General features: G+C 38.8%; 2 protein-coding genes across 2 annotated transcripts; both read left to right on the forward strand.

Annotated features, from left to right (window-relative positions):
* Window positions 1-18: 18 nt before the first annotated feature.
* On the forward strand, window positions 19-8,835 carry Spab (space blanket). Its single transcript, XM_076312247.1, has 6 exons — window positions 19-180; window positions 2,268-2,478; window positions 5,243-5,378; window positions 5,463-5,612; window positions 5,817-5,905; window positions 7,867-8,835. Exons 2-6 carry the CDS (start codon window positions 2,317-2,319, stop codon window positions 8,008-8,010), a joined length of 681 nt encoding a protein of 226 aa, XP_076168362.1. The 5' UTR covers window positions 19-180; window positions 2,268-2,316; the 3' UTR covers window positions 8,011-8,835.
* A 2,409-nt stretch (window positions 8,836-11,244) lies between these two features.
* On the forward strand, window positions 11,245-16,179 carry Cct5 (chaperonin containing TCP1 subunit 5). Its single transcript, XM_076311933.1, has 7 exons — window positions 11,245-11,487; window positions 12,307-12,731; window positions 12,807-12,999; window positions 13,325-13,594; window positions 15,186-15,371; window positions 15,612-15,930; window positions 15,997-16,179. The coding sequence occupies exons 1-7, from the start codon at window positions 11,380-11,382 to the stop codon at window positions 16,128-16,130; spliced, it is 1,635 nt and encodes a 544-aa protein (XP_076168048.1). The 5' UTR covers window positions 11,245-11,379; the 3' UTR covers window positions 16,131-16,179.
* Window positions 16,180-16,382: the final 203 nt, after the last annotated feature.

The following is a 16,382-nucleotide window of genomic DNA, read 5'->3' on the forward strand; positions in this document are numbered from 1 at the left end:
GGTCGCGATGCTTCGTCTGGCATCAGCGGTATAGATTGCCAATGCAAGCGCGGCTCGGACTCAGTTCTCCAGCGAACTCCATCGAGGACTTGTTGATCCCGAGATAAGACAGGAACCCTTCCTTGTCGACCTACCGAGAACTACCGGCCCACCTAAGCGAGGACTTAGACCGAGAATCTCGTAAGTTCGACGACTATCCTCCAATTTTTATTTACAGCGTTGCTATTCCATTTGCTCCACTTCGAACCCCTAACGGGGACCCACGGACGGACATTTTAGAAAAATACCCGAATTCGGTACATTCGAAATTTTCGGTCGCGTTGAATCGCTTCGATTGTTGTTAGAGAATTGTTCGAATGCTGTCTCGCGTTCAGCGAGAATTACGATCATCGTAAAGCGAGATTCCATTTCCATCGAAACACTCGTTTCTTGCGCGAATCTCGAACGTAAACCGAGATCTCGGTTCTCCGCGAGCCGCTTCTGTATAATCGAAGTATCCTGGGTTTTTTCGCGGTTCGTCCGAGCATTTGGTTACAATCGTAGAAAAAGTCCCCGGATGTTTCGATTGTACGCGAAAAGTCGAGAAATTCGATAGGTACAAGATCCTGAAGTATAGAAGAAAAGAGTACATCCGAGATTGTAGCAAGAAACGAGATTCTGATCTATTTAGATTCGGATATCGGTCTGTCTCGAATATTCCGGAGAGTCCAGTCCCATTTTTTTCTTTAGGGGGATGTTCAATACAAGTTTACAGATAGGATTTGTAACAATTCGTTTGTGTAAATAATTATCAGATATGTCAATGGGTATATTTCTATTTTCCGAGTGTGTTCGACAGAGATGGTAAATCGCGTTCTCCACCCGTATTACGTTACACGGATGAAAGAACCGTAAACGATGTATTGTCGCGGGTGTTTTACGTAAGAATTTATCAAAACGATTGAACAAAATAAACGATCCTGATTCGGACAAATCGCGTAACCGTCGTTGAATAATTCGTTTCAATGTTTCGATTTTAACGAAACGGTCAACGTGATCGGAAGAACGTTGTTCTTTAAAGGTAGATAAGGGTATATCGTTCGCGGTTAAAACCTACTTATACATTCACGGGCCATAGCTTGAGAAGTCGAAGGTTCGAGGTAATTTATCGAATGTAAGTAGGTTATATTGTATAATACAAACAAGTGCTCGTGGATCGGAGTTTTCTTACCGTTACGAAATACGATACGTTCTTCCTCTCCAAAGCTTTTCCAGAGACTTCACTTTCCGCCGAACGATGTCCGTATCTAGGTGAAAATACAACGTATTAATTAGCGCGTTACTATGTACGAAAAGGGTTGCGGGGGTGGTTTATTACATTCGCGAAACTGCGCACACCAATATTTGTTACGCGCCGATCCAATTATAAAAACGATCTGGTACCAATTGGATGTGCAATATTCGCACCAAAAGTTTCTATTTCGTGTTTCCGTACTGGACAATTCGTAATCGATACCAATATACCGATATTCGTAACGACGAACGAAACATTTTATCGACGTAAAAATATTTCGAGGACTATAGTCGTACAATTTCGATCAAAATTCATACAAAGAGATAAGCGCAAGTTGATCACGATAATTATCTCTCGTCCACCAGTTAAAAAGAATCAACTTTTCGCACTCGAAGATACTTCTTCGACGAAGAACTTTGCATTCGCAAGTTATTTTAAATATAACTTCTCTATCTCGATATTTCGTGCATTATTAAATTTCGCAAGACGTAACATTTGAACGCGAAGTTTTGCAATTTTTCACCGTGTGACGCAACCCGAGTTGCTGCATTAAATTCAACGACGACCGAGAATCGTCTTCCGAGCGGAAAGGGTTGACACCAACAGGGATACGTTTCGATTTTTATCACTCGACCCGTGTCACGGTTGTAAAATAGAACGAGGTTCCCCTTACCGGGTCGTCACACGGTTGTGGCAAGGATAGTGTCCCGCGCTCAACGAGCTTTGCTATTTAATTCGAGTTTCCTCGTTTCGGTACCATAATGGCGTTACGTCGACTTCGAACCGTGCGTTCGCGATTTAGATATGTCGGTTCGTCCTCGATCTATGATCCACGGTTCGTTGTTCGAAATTCTCTCGCGTAATCGATCGTTCGATCGATCATCGAACCTTCCAGTTCCGAGTCGGAACACGACAGAGTCGAGGAGATGAAACAAGCTTTGCTCCTCAACTCGGTCAGAGTTCGATTTAAGTGGTGGTCGTATTTGATTTTCAGAGTTTCGAAAATCCGTACCTTCTCGTGTACACCTGCTGTGAAAGCGAAGATGCACACGTGCGTTGCACTGGCCGTGGTCGCTTTAGCGAGCACGATGCACCTCGGCGTCGAGGCATGGGGCGGTCTCTTTAATCGTTTCAGCCCGGAAATGCTGTCGAATCTCGGTTACGGTGGCCACGGCGACTACATGAGCAGAATAGGATTGTATCAGGTACGAAACTCCGTTTTCAAACTGTTCGAAGGTTTGCAAGCTTCTTTCGAACACTTCCAGACGCGTTTGCATGTACGATAACTGTTGCAAGTTTGCCGCAGTACGGTCGGCGTTCGATCGATATATTGTTTTCACGTAACGGCAGCCACTTGTACCAAAGTTGTTTCACCGTCCCGAGCTATTCTCGCGAGAATAGCGTCATTAGATTTGTTTCTCTATTAACCGCAAATCGGTTCGAAATTACCGAGTGTGTAATCGAGTAATCTTGTAACGCGTGCGATCGATGTACAAAGTGTGTACGTGTGTACGTATGTGTATGCGTCCTCGTTGAAAACAACCCCTCCTTTGCAACTTCGATGTTTGAAACAGTTGGAAGAAACGTCGTTCGAACATTTCGCGACTATAAACGTGATATTTCGCGACACAATACCGATTGCATGACCCCGCGAATCAGATACCTTGCGAATTCATTTATCAGAAGGTGAGTTGTAATTTAAGGAAAAATCAATTCAGGCGACACCTCGCGTGTGTTGTTTTTAGAAACGATTTCGTTTTAAAAACGAGTAACACGTACTTTGTAATTTTCTTCACGCGACTTTGTACTTTTACGATAATAACCACTTCCTTGACGCGAATTGTTTTCTTTGCACAACGACGGCTGTAAATATACAAAAACAATCCGCGAGATACCTCGTCCGTGGCGCCGTACGAATGATACTCTATCGTGAAATATCTCGTCCGTGGTATTTTACAAACGATATTATGTCGCGAAACGACTCGTCCGTGGTTGCAAAATGGTTAAGGAAGACGTACGATTTCGAAAAAGTCGTAACACCGTGGCGAATAGTCTCTTTGTAAATATGAGCGTAGAACGGATATAGAGTATCTAGTTTTCATTTTTTTTTTTTGCCAATAAAATTGGAAAGAGTATAGAATTTTGAGAACAAAAGTACGAAAGTACTTCAGTTCTATCGGCAATAGTTTTCAAGATGTCACGGTGACCCGTGGAACACCATTGCGTAACGTTTTCTCGTTTCTCGGTGAAGAAGCTGAAATATACGACGAACGACACGAATTTTCTTACACGTCTACGTAGCTTTTCGAACCAGCGAAGTAACTCTGAATAATTAAAATCTGTGCAAATTCGTTCGTGACGCGCAAGCTAAGAAACTTTGTTCAGAAACGCGTATACGTTACGCTTGTAGGGAAAAATTTACGCGAACTACCGTCGCCGGGTCTTTATAGACCCACGCCGTACGATCACGAAACGTTTACAAAGATGCTCATTCGACGCAAGGATCTTGAATATTTGATCTACATGCAATTCTATATACACAATTTCGATAGTCCCTCGATTATAGAAATAGGTATTGACAAATTGTGGGATCTTTTCTTGGAACAATTAGTAGGTATATATAAATATATACGTTAGCACAATACCCATGATTTTTAGGGTAGAATACACGCCTTATTTCGCGTACATTTGAACAAACGAATCTCGTGAATATTCATTCGGTTGAATTTCGATTGAAATAATCGATAGAAGAATAACGATGCAATTCATCGGTATTTTGGAACTCGTTCACCGCAATAGTGACGCAATTTTAAAGGTTTCGACCCCCGAATTACAACCATAAAGCAAGTTTGCAAACAATTCAAATTCGCAAGTTGTGTCTTTTCGAGTCGTATCGTTGCAGTAAATGAGCTTTCCGTTTTACAATTAAACGATCGGATAATCCAGGGATCGTGTAATCGAGGGACTAACTATTTTAATATCTTTGAAAGCAAAATTCTACTATATGACTCGACTAAGTATGGTCGATCGTACCACTTCCAATTCTACCGGACGACCTTCCACTTGTCGACCCGATGCGAAGAACGAGACTCTCGCGCGATAATCGGGGTCTACCGTAACTTCGTCGCGTAATCCGCGACCGTTGCTTTGAAAACGTTCACGAATCACACTGGATGTACCAGCCAGTCAAATTAACTGGTTTCAATTACCTTTACAAAGAAATTTACTTAAAATTCCATGGCACGTTTTCAAAGGACGTCGTAACATTTTCTATTCTGTACATATAATCAATTTCAACGAGTCCCTCTTTTTCCCCGATCATTAATTTTCCCGAGACACGTACGAGGAACACCTTAATATACCGGAATCGAATCGGTAGTTCTGGTATTAACCACGGGGCACAAAAAACAACGAGTAACACGACCTAAATCAATCTAAGCCAGAACCTTGATGAAAAATTACAGAATGACGAAATGAGAAATATTTCGAACCCTGGGTCTGTGAAGACCCATCCGCGCAAATACGACCCAAACTAACCTACGCCAGAATTTTGATAAAAAATTACAGAATAACGAAATAAGAAACGTTTCGAACTCTGGGTCTGAAAAGACCCATCCGCGCAAATACGACCCAAACTAACCTAAGCCAGAACCTTGATCAAAAATTACAAAATAACGAAATGAGAAACGCTTCGATCCCTGGGTCTGAAAAGACCCATCCGCGCAAATACGACCCAAACTAACCTACGCCAGATCCTTGATGAAAAATTACGAGATAACGAAATGAGAAATATTTCGAACCCTGGGTCTGTAAAGACCCATCCGCGCAAATACGAGCGTGAACCGTTAACCTACGACGACCGAAGGTCTGTTTCGTTTCCGACGACTTTGCGCGACGATTCGATCGCGTTCAGCTTCGGTCGTCGGACGTAACGAGAGATTTTTAACGTTTGTTGCGTTTCGATCGAAGCGACCGCTGTCTGCTGGCTACGGGAACTCTTACGGGGATTCCCTGGAGGACGACCCTTACGTGCCGTGCGATCAGAGACCGTGCACGGCCAACGAGCACTGTTGCCCGGGTTCCATTTGCATCAACGTCGACGGTGGTAAGTGTCGTTTCTATTTCTCTGTTCCGCAACGACGACAAAAACGTGACTCCAGCCGATGATAATTCTTAAAACGGATTTCAGTGGAAGGTCATTGCGTGTTCCAACTTGGACAGAAACAGGGCGAACTTTGCAGAAGGGACAACGATTGCGAGACCGGTTTGATGTGCGCCGAGATACCCGGTAGCGAGACTCGGTCCTGTCAACCACCAGTGACATCCAACAAATTATACAGTAAGCGATTACACCCTATCGTGACCCGTGTCGAATCAATCTGTGTAACGTTTCTCCGTGAAAAGAGGAGAGTGTCGTTCGATTGGTGGTCGACAAAGGTCACTCCGGGAACGATTTTACGTCAAAGTGTTAATTATAAACTCTTACGTGACGCCCGTTTATATTTAAAAGTTCTAAATCCGGTACCTAACCGCGTGATTACAGACGAGGAATGCAACATGTCCGGCGAATGCGACATCAGCCGTGGTTTGTGCTGTCAACTTCAAAGGCGTCATCGACAAACACCCAGAAAGGTATCGAAGATTTCTTATTTCTCGTTTCTCGCTACAGACTGTACGAAATCGACCGATCGAAAGTCATCGACGATCCTTTTTCGTCGTCAACGCGAACCTGCGGACTCCCCGTAATCTCGCGTGACGTCAAAGAGTCGTGCATGCCGTGATTTCTAGCGGAAAGGGGGGCGTGGCCTTGAGCGGACAATTGATTTTATTCCAACCACAACTTTCTGTCCTCTTTTCCCTCTAACCCTCTGCCACTTCGTTTCGTCTGTCCGTTATTATTTTCACCCACTGTTTGCATCGAGTATCACCGGATAGGACGAGTTTCTCGTCCGATGAAAATGGTAAACTGATAAATATCGATTCGCGTTAACTGTTTAATGTAACGGTCTTTCTGATTAATGTTAATCCTCGACGTGTTTTAACACTAAAACGACCAACGATGAACGAGTATTTCTATTATATCTTCAAACGTATCTTCGAAAGTAGAAGGGAGAAAGAATTAATTTACCAATATTATTTGATTTCCATTTCGATAATTCCCATCGAATATTGCGAGCGAAAGCGTCGTTAATAATTGAATAACTTCGAAAAGAAATTCAAAAAGGGTCGAATGACCCCTTTGGTAGTTTTAGTGTTAAAATATGCGATACAGACGTCTGTCCATTAGCAAGATTTCGTTCGAACCGAATGCACATCAACGAAACCAATCGGTCGCGTTCTAATCGGTACAGGGTGATTCGGAGATTAATTTTCATACTTCGAGGGGTGAATCTACGTCCTAAGAGTAAAAAATGTCCCATGAACGTATATTCTCTGTATTTTAGTTTCCAAGCTTTGGACGATTAAAGAAAATGTTCAAAGTGTTTGCCTAGTCCTTTGATATTTTTCGTTTCGTTAAAATCTATCGTGTATTCGACAATGTACTGTGTGGAGTTGAGATGATTACCTCTGGAAGAAATTGAAAAATTGTATCGAAGTGAAAAATTTTGTACAACGAGTAAAAATTTCTCGACGAATATTCAGTTGTTCGATCAATTTTGTCGTTTTTTCCATTGTAGAAAAGCACTATGACACTTCAACTTTGAACAACTGTAAATATACGAACGAGTCGATGGATCTACATAAAACTTCACACATGTTCATCAAACGTTTCGAAAAATAAAACGACGAATCTAATAATTCCATTTCTTATCGAACGACAAAACTTATCGAGCAACCTATTACTAAACGATACTACTTTACCACTAAATTCACCGACCAGTCAAAATGACTGGTTGCAACTGTTTTTACAAATTTACTTTAAATTTCATAGCATATTTTCAAAAGACGTTATGATTTTTTCTATCCTACACATACAATCAACTCCTTGTCCTCGATCATCGATTTTCCTGGAATACATACAAAGAACACCTTAATACACTGGAATCTGTCCATAGTTCTAATGTTAATCCAGAAGTCATCTTTCAAGTCAACTGTACACAATCTATACGAAGGAATACAAAATAAATTCGAGACTGATCATGGAATTTGAGCAAAGTACGCAGGATGTACGAGATATTTTACTCGTCTCAGTGCATGAATTCACTTTTTGGAGTACAAAGGTGTACCTTTGAATTACTCTCTTCGTAAAAATTGTTCGTATCTTACGAACGACGAACCTAATAGCTCCGATAATATTGGGTTGTTCGGAAAGTCATTTCTTTTTTTTTTGGTGAAAATGAAACACAATCTTTTTAAAGTGTATAAACATTTTATTAAATTATATATTGGAAAACGAAATTACTTTCCGAACAACCTGATAGTTTCATTGGATGCTTTTCGGGACCAAGTGTCGAGAGAACGTCTCTACAAATCAGTAACTTTCCAGGAGAACTATTTTGCAAGAGATAACGTTAAATGTCCTATTAAACGAAATATAATAAATCGAGCTGGAGAACTGGTCGCTCAAGATGATTGTTCTCGTTCTCGTGCAGGTTTGCTCGTACTTCAAGGATCCCCTGGTGTGCATCGGACCGGTAGCCACGGATCAGATCAAGTCCGTGGTGCAGTACACTTCCGGTGAGAAGCGGATCACCGGACAGGGGAACCGAATCTTCAAACGGGTCCCGTTCGCCTAAACGTTCGATCGTTCCTCGTTAACCGGTGAGAGTGGAAGGAGTCTCTACACGAATCAAATCCACCGTACATAATTATCGCAGAAAAGCCTAGGATGTAAGTCTGTCAATTCGAAATTCTCTCGATTCGTTCGATGTTCCCGATCCGGTCGTTGCGCTGTAAAAGCCAACAGAAGGATCGATACGAACGTAAACGCGCCTTCCAAACGTTTCTATCCTAATACCACGACTGAGAAAAGATACATATCAGAACGGTCCGTCTCGTAGAATCGTAAGATGAAAATACATACATATCAATTGAGATGATTAACGCGGCGCGTTTCCAAAAGTTAAATAATCGATTGTCGACGAACAACGTGTACAGGGTGTTGAAACGGTTACGTTCTTTCGACACCTTTAAAGTTTAGATAGGAATCGAGTAAATGGAGTACGAACGATCACAGCTACGGTGAGTAAAATGCTCCCGTGGAACTGTGCTCCTCGACGACAAACGTATAATAAACGGTACCTAAGAAAGTACGGTTAATAAATTTCAATCTACCGCTAAGTTGATCGGGAGATGGTCGAACGTTGGAACGAGCAAAAATGGAGGATTTCGTTCAATTTTTTTCATTCGTATTGTCGCGCGTACGAGACAACGACCGAGTGAACGATCTGTCAACGATTCGTTCGATTCGCCCTGTGCACGTGCAAAACCGTAACCACTTCACAGCGATCGTTTGAACCGACGATCTCGAGAGATACTCGAATCGAGTTTCCTGAATTTATTCGTAAGGTGTCTCCTCGAATTACTTAAACGCGCACACAGAGGAAAACTGTATAAACTATATACATATATATATATATATATATATATATATATATATATATATATATATATATATATATATATAAATATATTTTCATTCTCCTGATCCTCGAGAAGAGATCAGACCAATCCTTCGTGTATCAGTGGTGAAGGAATACTTTTCACGGGATAGAGCCGAAGATTGCGGCGCGACGTGAAACTATACACACACCACATACATAAACACACACACACACACACACGACATCAACGTTTTTCGGTCTAAGTCGAGAATCGCGCGCAAGCGTTCGTTCGATCTCGTTGTATACTGAATTTGACGCTTGAAAAAAGAAGAAAAAAAGATAGAAAACGAAAGGAATACAATTCGTTGGTGTCTACGAGCGTAATCTACTTAACCCATTGTCAAATCGTTGAGTCGTGTAGCGAAATTCAAGGACAAATATATTTCAATCGATGTGCATCCAGACGAAAAAATACAAACACGTACATAACGAGTCAGCGTTGCTTCGCGTAGCATATATTCCAAATTCTTAGCGATATACGTACGTACGTAGAAGATTTAGTAGAAAAAGACTTAATTAAACATTCATCGTGGATATCGCTCTACTAAGGATTAAATCGCGGGAATCGCTCTATTGATTATTGAAACCTCGGAGGTCGCTTCGTTAAGTGTTATTTAAAAATCGTAGCGTTAAATCTAACGTAATTTTAAAGATACACAAACACGTACACACTCACACACACGCATATATATATATATAAATATACATATATATATATCTGTGAGAATCGTTACTTTAACCGTATCTGTCTGTACTAAAGAAGAGATCAATAATTTTTGGGATTCGCTGATGTTAATTGTAATTGTGGTTTCGAAAGAACACCTTGTATACATAAACGACGAGGGAACGTGTTACATTCACGATCGTAGTCGTCGAGTTAAAGAACGCGAACGGAGCAAATGTTACAATTGTAATAAATCAGAAACCGCGGTGTGTTAATTTAAACACTGTCGCGAAACATTTTCTGATGCGTCAAGTACCTGTTGCGAAATCTGGACAACCCCTCGTTTCTACGCCATTGATGCTAGGCAATCGAGAGTCCAAACACACAAATGGAAAAAAGAAAGAAAAAAACGAAAAAAAAAAAAAGAAAAATGTATTTCTAGTTACACGAGAATATTATACTTCCAACGTTTACCTTTATAGCGTAAGGAAACTCTAAACATATCATGTGAATGCCTAATCCATTAAGAGAGTTTTAAATGTGAATGTTATTGTACGAGATATATCTTATTGAAATTATATTTTTATCTTCGACCGATATGTATACTTAAACGTTATATATTTACATAGTATTCATATATTTTCCGGAGGCGTATATCTATAACGTAATGTAACTACCCTCTGATGCGTCGTGCGTACGTCATGTCGGCAAAGATTAGACAATTAAGTACTTTGTTCGATCGATTCGAGCCTTTGTTCAGGTTTAAAGGTTTACGGCCCGAAGATCGATTAAAATATTGTAACGAGTGATTTTACTGATAATTGTGTAAACGCGAGTTTCAATTCGGGCCCCCTTGTGCGGCCGCATTCGTCTCATCCTGTTTACAATAATTATTTCATCGTTCAATTATCGATAACTGTGACGTCAAGCGAGCGAAGACGAAATTAAGAACTAAGACTAATACATATCAAGTAGATTAGCAAACTCCTTGACGCGATAGGGAATTTTGAAGAATGATTCTATTACGTGTATTATTTCAACGTACGACACATTGGGGGACTATGGCCGCTTTAGGCTCGAGTCAAGAGTACCTCTATCGAATGAATTAATTCCAACATAATTATATGTCTATAACTATGTATATGTACTGTTCGAAATTATAATGCAGAGTTTAATGTGAAATACATTGTGGTGCATACAAAACGATTAAATTGCATTTATCTTTCCATCCTTCCCGCGAACAATTCCGGTCTTTATTGTACTTAGCAATTTCGCGATGATATTCACAATTTGATTTCGATTGAAACGTTACAATACTTTCAATTGTAAATATCGAAATTAATCGCGATGGTTTAAATCGATCTCTCGATAACAATTGCAAAACTTGTTTTTGCAACAACTGTAAATATATTAGATTTCGATCTAAACTCTCTTCGATATAGCAGCAGAGATAAATTCGCTAACGTTACCGACTTCGATGGCTCGGTTGAGCATAATTGCCAGAATTACTTTTAAAGTAGAGGTCGTTGTAAAACCATTGATTTTCGCAAGGTCGGTACTACAGTTCTTGACACATCGCTACGATAGCCTCTCTAGTCGTGGGACAGAAAGTTTCATTGCATACCCGATCTACCTTGTACTTCGTCTGTGACTGTATCTCACTTAGGAGACCGCTTTGCCAATTCGAATATTCTAGACCAGATGGCACTATGCACATCCGTTTAAGGGAACAAGATGGTCGCATAATTGTATCGAAGAACGAATATAATTCTGCAGAGACTGACGCTACCTCACTCGTGTTTCAAGTATAAAGTGTCTGTGTTGAACTGGTAAGCAAAATGACTGCGATACCAGGAGCTGTAACTTTCGACGAATATGGTCGGCCGTTTATTATTCTTCGCGATCAGGACAAACAAAAACGATTGACCGGCACCAATGCAATTAAGGTAAACCAGTTTTGAGTAATTTGTTTTCACCCTATTCCCATTTTTTTTTTTATTCCTGTCATACTTTTTCGTTTTGAAAACCTTAACGGTATTCTTATTGCATACTTATTCCTGGTTCTACATGACGTAGAAGTTTAGGACTTTTATTAACGGATCTGCGGATTGACCACGTGAAGCACAAGTAATGGCGACGTTTTGAGCTTGACAATTAATCGAGAAAATGTTATTTAAGCAACATAATTTAGAATCGAAAATCATACATGTCGTTATTTGAACGTGTTAAGAAAACGGTTTATTCCTTTTGAATCAATACTTGAATAGTACGGGGATATAGTTACATTTTGACGGATGTTCTTCTTTTTGCCATAAAAGGAGATAGTCATCACAGGATACTCCTGTGGAATACTGAAAAGTTATTGATTTTAACTACATTATTACCTTTCGTACGAAAGGGATAAGAAGGAATACACTGTTAGTCTTAGATAAGCTATTTGTTTATTTATTTCAGACGTTTAGACAAGTTAGTTTACAGTTATCTTTGGTTTTCCTTTTATCAGTTTCCTTTTATAAGGTTATCCTTTTATAAGTTATCATTGGTTGCTTATGATACATTTATTTTCTATTTATAGGTTTGCAATCTGTATCAGAATCAAAAGTAACTTGAAAATGTTGATTCAGAAAATAACAAAATAGATAAACAAATAACTTGTCTAAAACCAACATTATGTCCCTTTTATTTATTATACCAACAAGTAATTGTTTAGTAATGAAATATATATGTACAATGTATGTAATAAATAAGTAATTTTTAATTTTCAGTCGCATATTTTAGCAGCCCGCAATGTGGCTAATATTCTTAAAACTTCTTTGGGACCTAAAGGTCTTGATAAGTTAATGGTGAGTTCCGATGGAGATATCACTGTAACAAATGATGGAGCAACTATCTTGAAGAACATGGACGTGGATCATGAAATTGCCAAATTAATGGTTCAATTATCACAATCTCAAGACGATGAAATTGGAGATGGTACTACCGGAGTAGTTGTACTAGCTGGTGCCCTCTTGGAACAAGCAGAACAGCTGATAGATAAAGGGATTCATCCTATTAGAATAGCAGATGGTTTCGAAATGGCAGCAAAATGTGCAACGAAACATCTCAAAAACATAGTAGATGACTTCGAGGGAAGTACAGATAATCTAGAACCGTACATCAAAATCGCTTTGACCAGTCTTGGTTCAAAAATGTAATAAGATGAAATTTTAAACTTGTGTGATCGTTGTAACTACAGCTTGACCATACCTTCTTCATTTTGTTCCAGCATCAACAAATGTCATAGACAAATGGCAGAAATAGCTGTAAATGCTGTGTTCGCAGTTTTGGATCCTGTTGCACGCGATGTGAATTTTGAACTCATAAAAGTGGATGGGAAAGTTGGTGGCAGATTAGAAGATACTGTCTTAGTTCGTGGTGTTGTTATTGATAAAGATTTTAGTCATCCTCAAATGCCTAAGGTAAAAATAGATAACATTTGTTACACGATAAACTTATGAGTTATTTTGCATAAATGTATTAATACACTTAATGGGGAAAAAAGTAATAGAAAGTAAAGGTTTGGATAATTTGTTTAATTTACTCTTTGTTTTGAACTGAATATTATTCCTTTGGTTACTTTGTCAATCAGGAAAGCAAAGTCGACATTAAAGAATTATACTATGATCAAACTTGTGATTTCAATGATCATAAGATTATAAGAGCTGAAGGGATAATAATTGTTTATTTGGTACACGATTTTTATGAATTATGAGATTAATATTGAAGAAGTATTTATTAAATTAGAGATTGGAAGATGTCAAGTTGGCCATTTTGACATGTCCATTTGAACCACCCAAACCGAAAACGAAACATAATTTGGACGTTACTTCGGTCGAAGACTATAGAGCTCTACGTGAATACGAACGAGAGAAATTCACTGAAATGGTGAAAAGGGTTAAAGATGCAGGAACAACACTTGCTATTTGCCAATGGGGATTTGACGACGAAGCCAATCATCTTCTCCTACAAAGTGGATTGCCTGCAGTCAGATGGGTTGGTGGCCCAGAAATTGAAGTAAGTTGTAGTTGTGTTTGCTACAAACATGCTTTTCTTTATTCAATGATGACCAAGTGCAATGGAAGAGGGTAAAAGTCTTGATAACCGACTAACATAATTTTAGACATTTGAACTTTTTATTATTGGGTTGTTCAAAAAGTCATTTCGTTTTTTTTTGGTGAAAATGAAATACAATTTTTTTAGAGTGTATAAACATTTTATTAAATTATATATTCTCCATTTTGGTCCAATACCTTTTGCCATCTTTCGGCCAGGAGATTGATTCCATGCTCATAAAACTTCTGATCTTTGCTGGCAAAAGACTGGTCCAAGTGATATTTGACGTCCTGATTTGAAGTGAAGGTCTTCCCGTCCAAAAAATTTTGCAAAGACTGGAACAAGTAATAGTCCGAAGGTGCCAAATCTGGAGAATATGGTGGGTGTGGTAGTACATCCCATTCAAGCTGTAAAAGCTTTTGGCGAGTTACCAAACTTCTATGAGGTCTTGCATTATCGTGGTGGAACACTATACCTTTTCTATTGATCAATTCTGGCCTTTTCTGTTTGAGTGAATCATTCAATTTGTCCAATTGTTCACAGTATACTTCAGAATTAATTGTGGTATTGTCCGGTAGAAGCTCAAAAAAAACGATCCCTTTGAAATCCCACCAAACAGATAGCATAACCTTTTTTTGATGAATATCGGTCTTCGAAGTGGTTTGAGCTGGTTCATCTTTTTTACTCCATAATCTCTTGCGCTTAACATTTTTGTAAACAATCCATTTCTCATCGCCAGTAATGATTCGCTTTAAAAATGGATCATTTTCTTGACGTTTGAGAAGCAAATCACAGTCGTTAATGCGACGAAGCAAATTTCGTTCTGTAAGAACACGTGGAACCCATATGTGAAGTTTTGAAATTAAGCCAAGACGTTTCACGTGATCATGAACGGTCGAATTCGACAAATTTAACCTCTCAGCAATCTCACGAGTCGTTATTCGGCGGTTTGCATCTATCAATGCCTTTATTTTGTCTTCGTCGGCTTCAACGGGCCTTCCAGAACGTGGTGCATCTTCAACATCGAAATTGCCGGAACGAAATTTTGCAAACCAATTTTGGCATTGTCGTTCGGTCAATACATCTTTTCCATACACATCACATAATTTTCGCCTTGCTCGAACTGCATTTTTACCTTTTCGATAGTAAAAGAGTAAAATATGCCGAAAATGCTGCTTTCGATTTTCCATCTTTGATAGGGCACCAAACAAAAACTATTGCAAAGAATCAAACAAAATTTTTAACAAACAAGCCCTACTATATCAGCTGTCAAAATATATAATGATTGTGCGGCTTAAGTGTGAAGTTGGCTGTGAAAAAATACAAATATGTCCTCTGTTGGGAACAAACGAAATTACTTTCCAAACAATCCAATAGTATTAGTTTTCTACTACAAGAATGAAAAGTAAAGTTCTTTAAATGTGTTAGTTGATAATCTTTCGTTTACAGTTGGCTCTAATGACCAATGATTATGAGATCTGAGTACTGCATTTTATTTTTATAAGTTTGCAAAAAATGTTAAATATAATAAAACATTAGCGAATTTTTTTAGCGTATTGCTATTGCAACGGGTGGTCGTATTGTTCCACGTTTTGAAGAATTAACACCAGAGAAACTTGGTTACGCAGGCGTCGTTAGAGAATTAACATTTGGTACTACTAGAGATCGAATGCTTATCATTGAAGAATGCAAGAATTCCCGAGCAGTCACCATTTTCATTCGCGGTGGAAATAAAATGGTAAGTTAGAATATTTCTCTTCAAAGCAAACCACAAGCAAGGAGAATTTCAGTGGTATTAAAATATATCCAACTGACCAGACACCTTGCAAAAACAATACATTGCAGTATTAATTCTGTTTAATTTCCATGAATTTAATGGAAGACAACTTGTGTAATGTTACAAATCTGTATGTTATAAATTTTGTTTAATTAAAAGAAGCATATAGGTTTTTGAAACTATCTGTATTTCTATTTCAAGATTATTGAAGAAGCAAAACGTGCGATTCACGATGCACTTTGTACTGTTCGTAACGTAATCAAGAATCAAAAGATATTATATGGTGGAGGTGCTGCCGAAATCTCTTGTGCCCTTGCATGTGCAGATCAGGCAGATAAAATTAGCAGTTTGGAGCAGTATGCCTTCCGTGCGTTTGCAGAAGCTTTAGAAGCTGTACCAATGGCACTTGCCGAAAATTCTGGTCTTTCCCCTGTCGACACGTTGGCTGAAATTAAAGCCCGCCAACTAATGGAGAACAATCCTACCCTCGGCATTGATTGCTTGAATGTTGGCACAGCCAGTACGTATTTACTATTATATGTGTTTGTTGTAACGAACAACAATAAATTATTTGTTTATGTTACAGACATGAAGGTGCAAAACGTCATCGAGACTTTGACGAGCAAAACACAACAAATTCTGTTAGCTACGCAATTGGTGAAAATGATACTTAAAATCGATGATATACGTTCACTGAGTGACGCTGGCGATGGAGCCTAAAAACAATTATTGTACGAAGAGAATTAATTACACTTAATTATACACTCCACCTTTATTTACTTCGAGCTTCATTCACATTTCTAATTGATAACTGCGTTAAATTCAATTAATTTTTATGCCGTTTCTGTCATAAATTCGCTATAACAATGCAAATTTATATAATAATAAAATAAGAATAAACTCATTTTACTTTTATCAATGTTCACGAAGTTTGTTCTCAGTCTTTTAATTCATGATAGGTACTTAATAACG

Source organism: Ptiloglossa arizonensis, chromosome 5, assembly GCF_051014685.1.
Source record: "Ptiloglossa arizonensis isolate GNS036 chromosome 5, iyPtiAriz1_principal, whole genome shotgun sequence".
Taxonomy (NCBI): domain Eukaryota; kingdom Metazoa; phylum Arthropoda; class Insecta; order Hymenoptera; family Colletidae; genus Ptiloglossa; species Ptiloglossa arizonensis.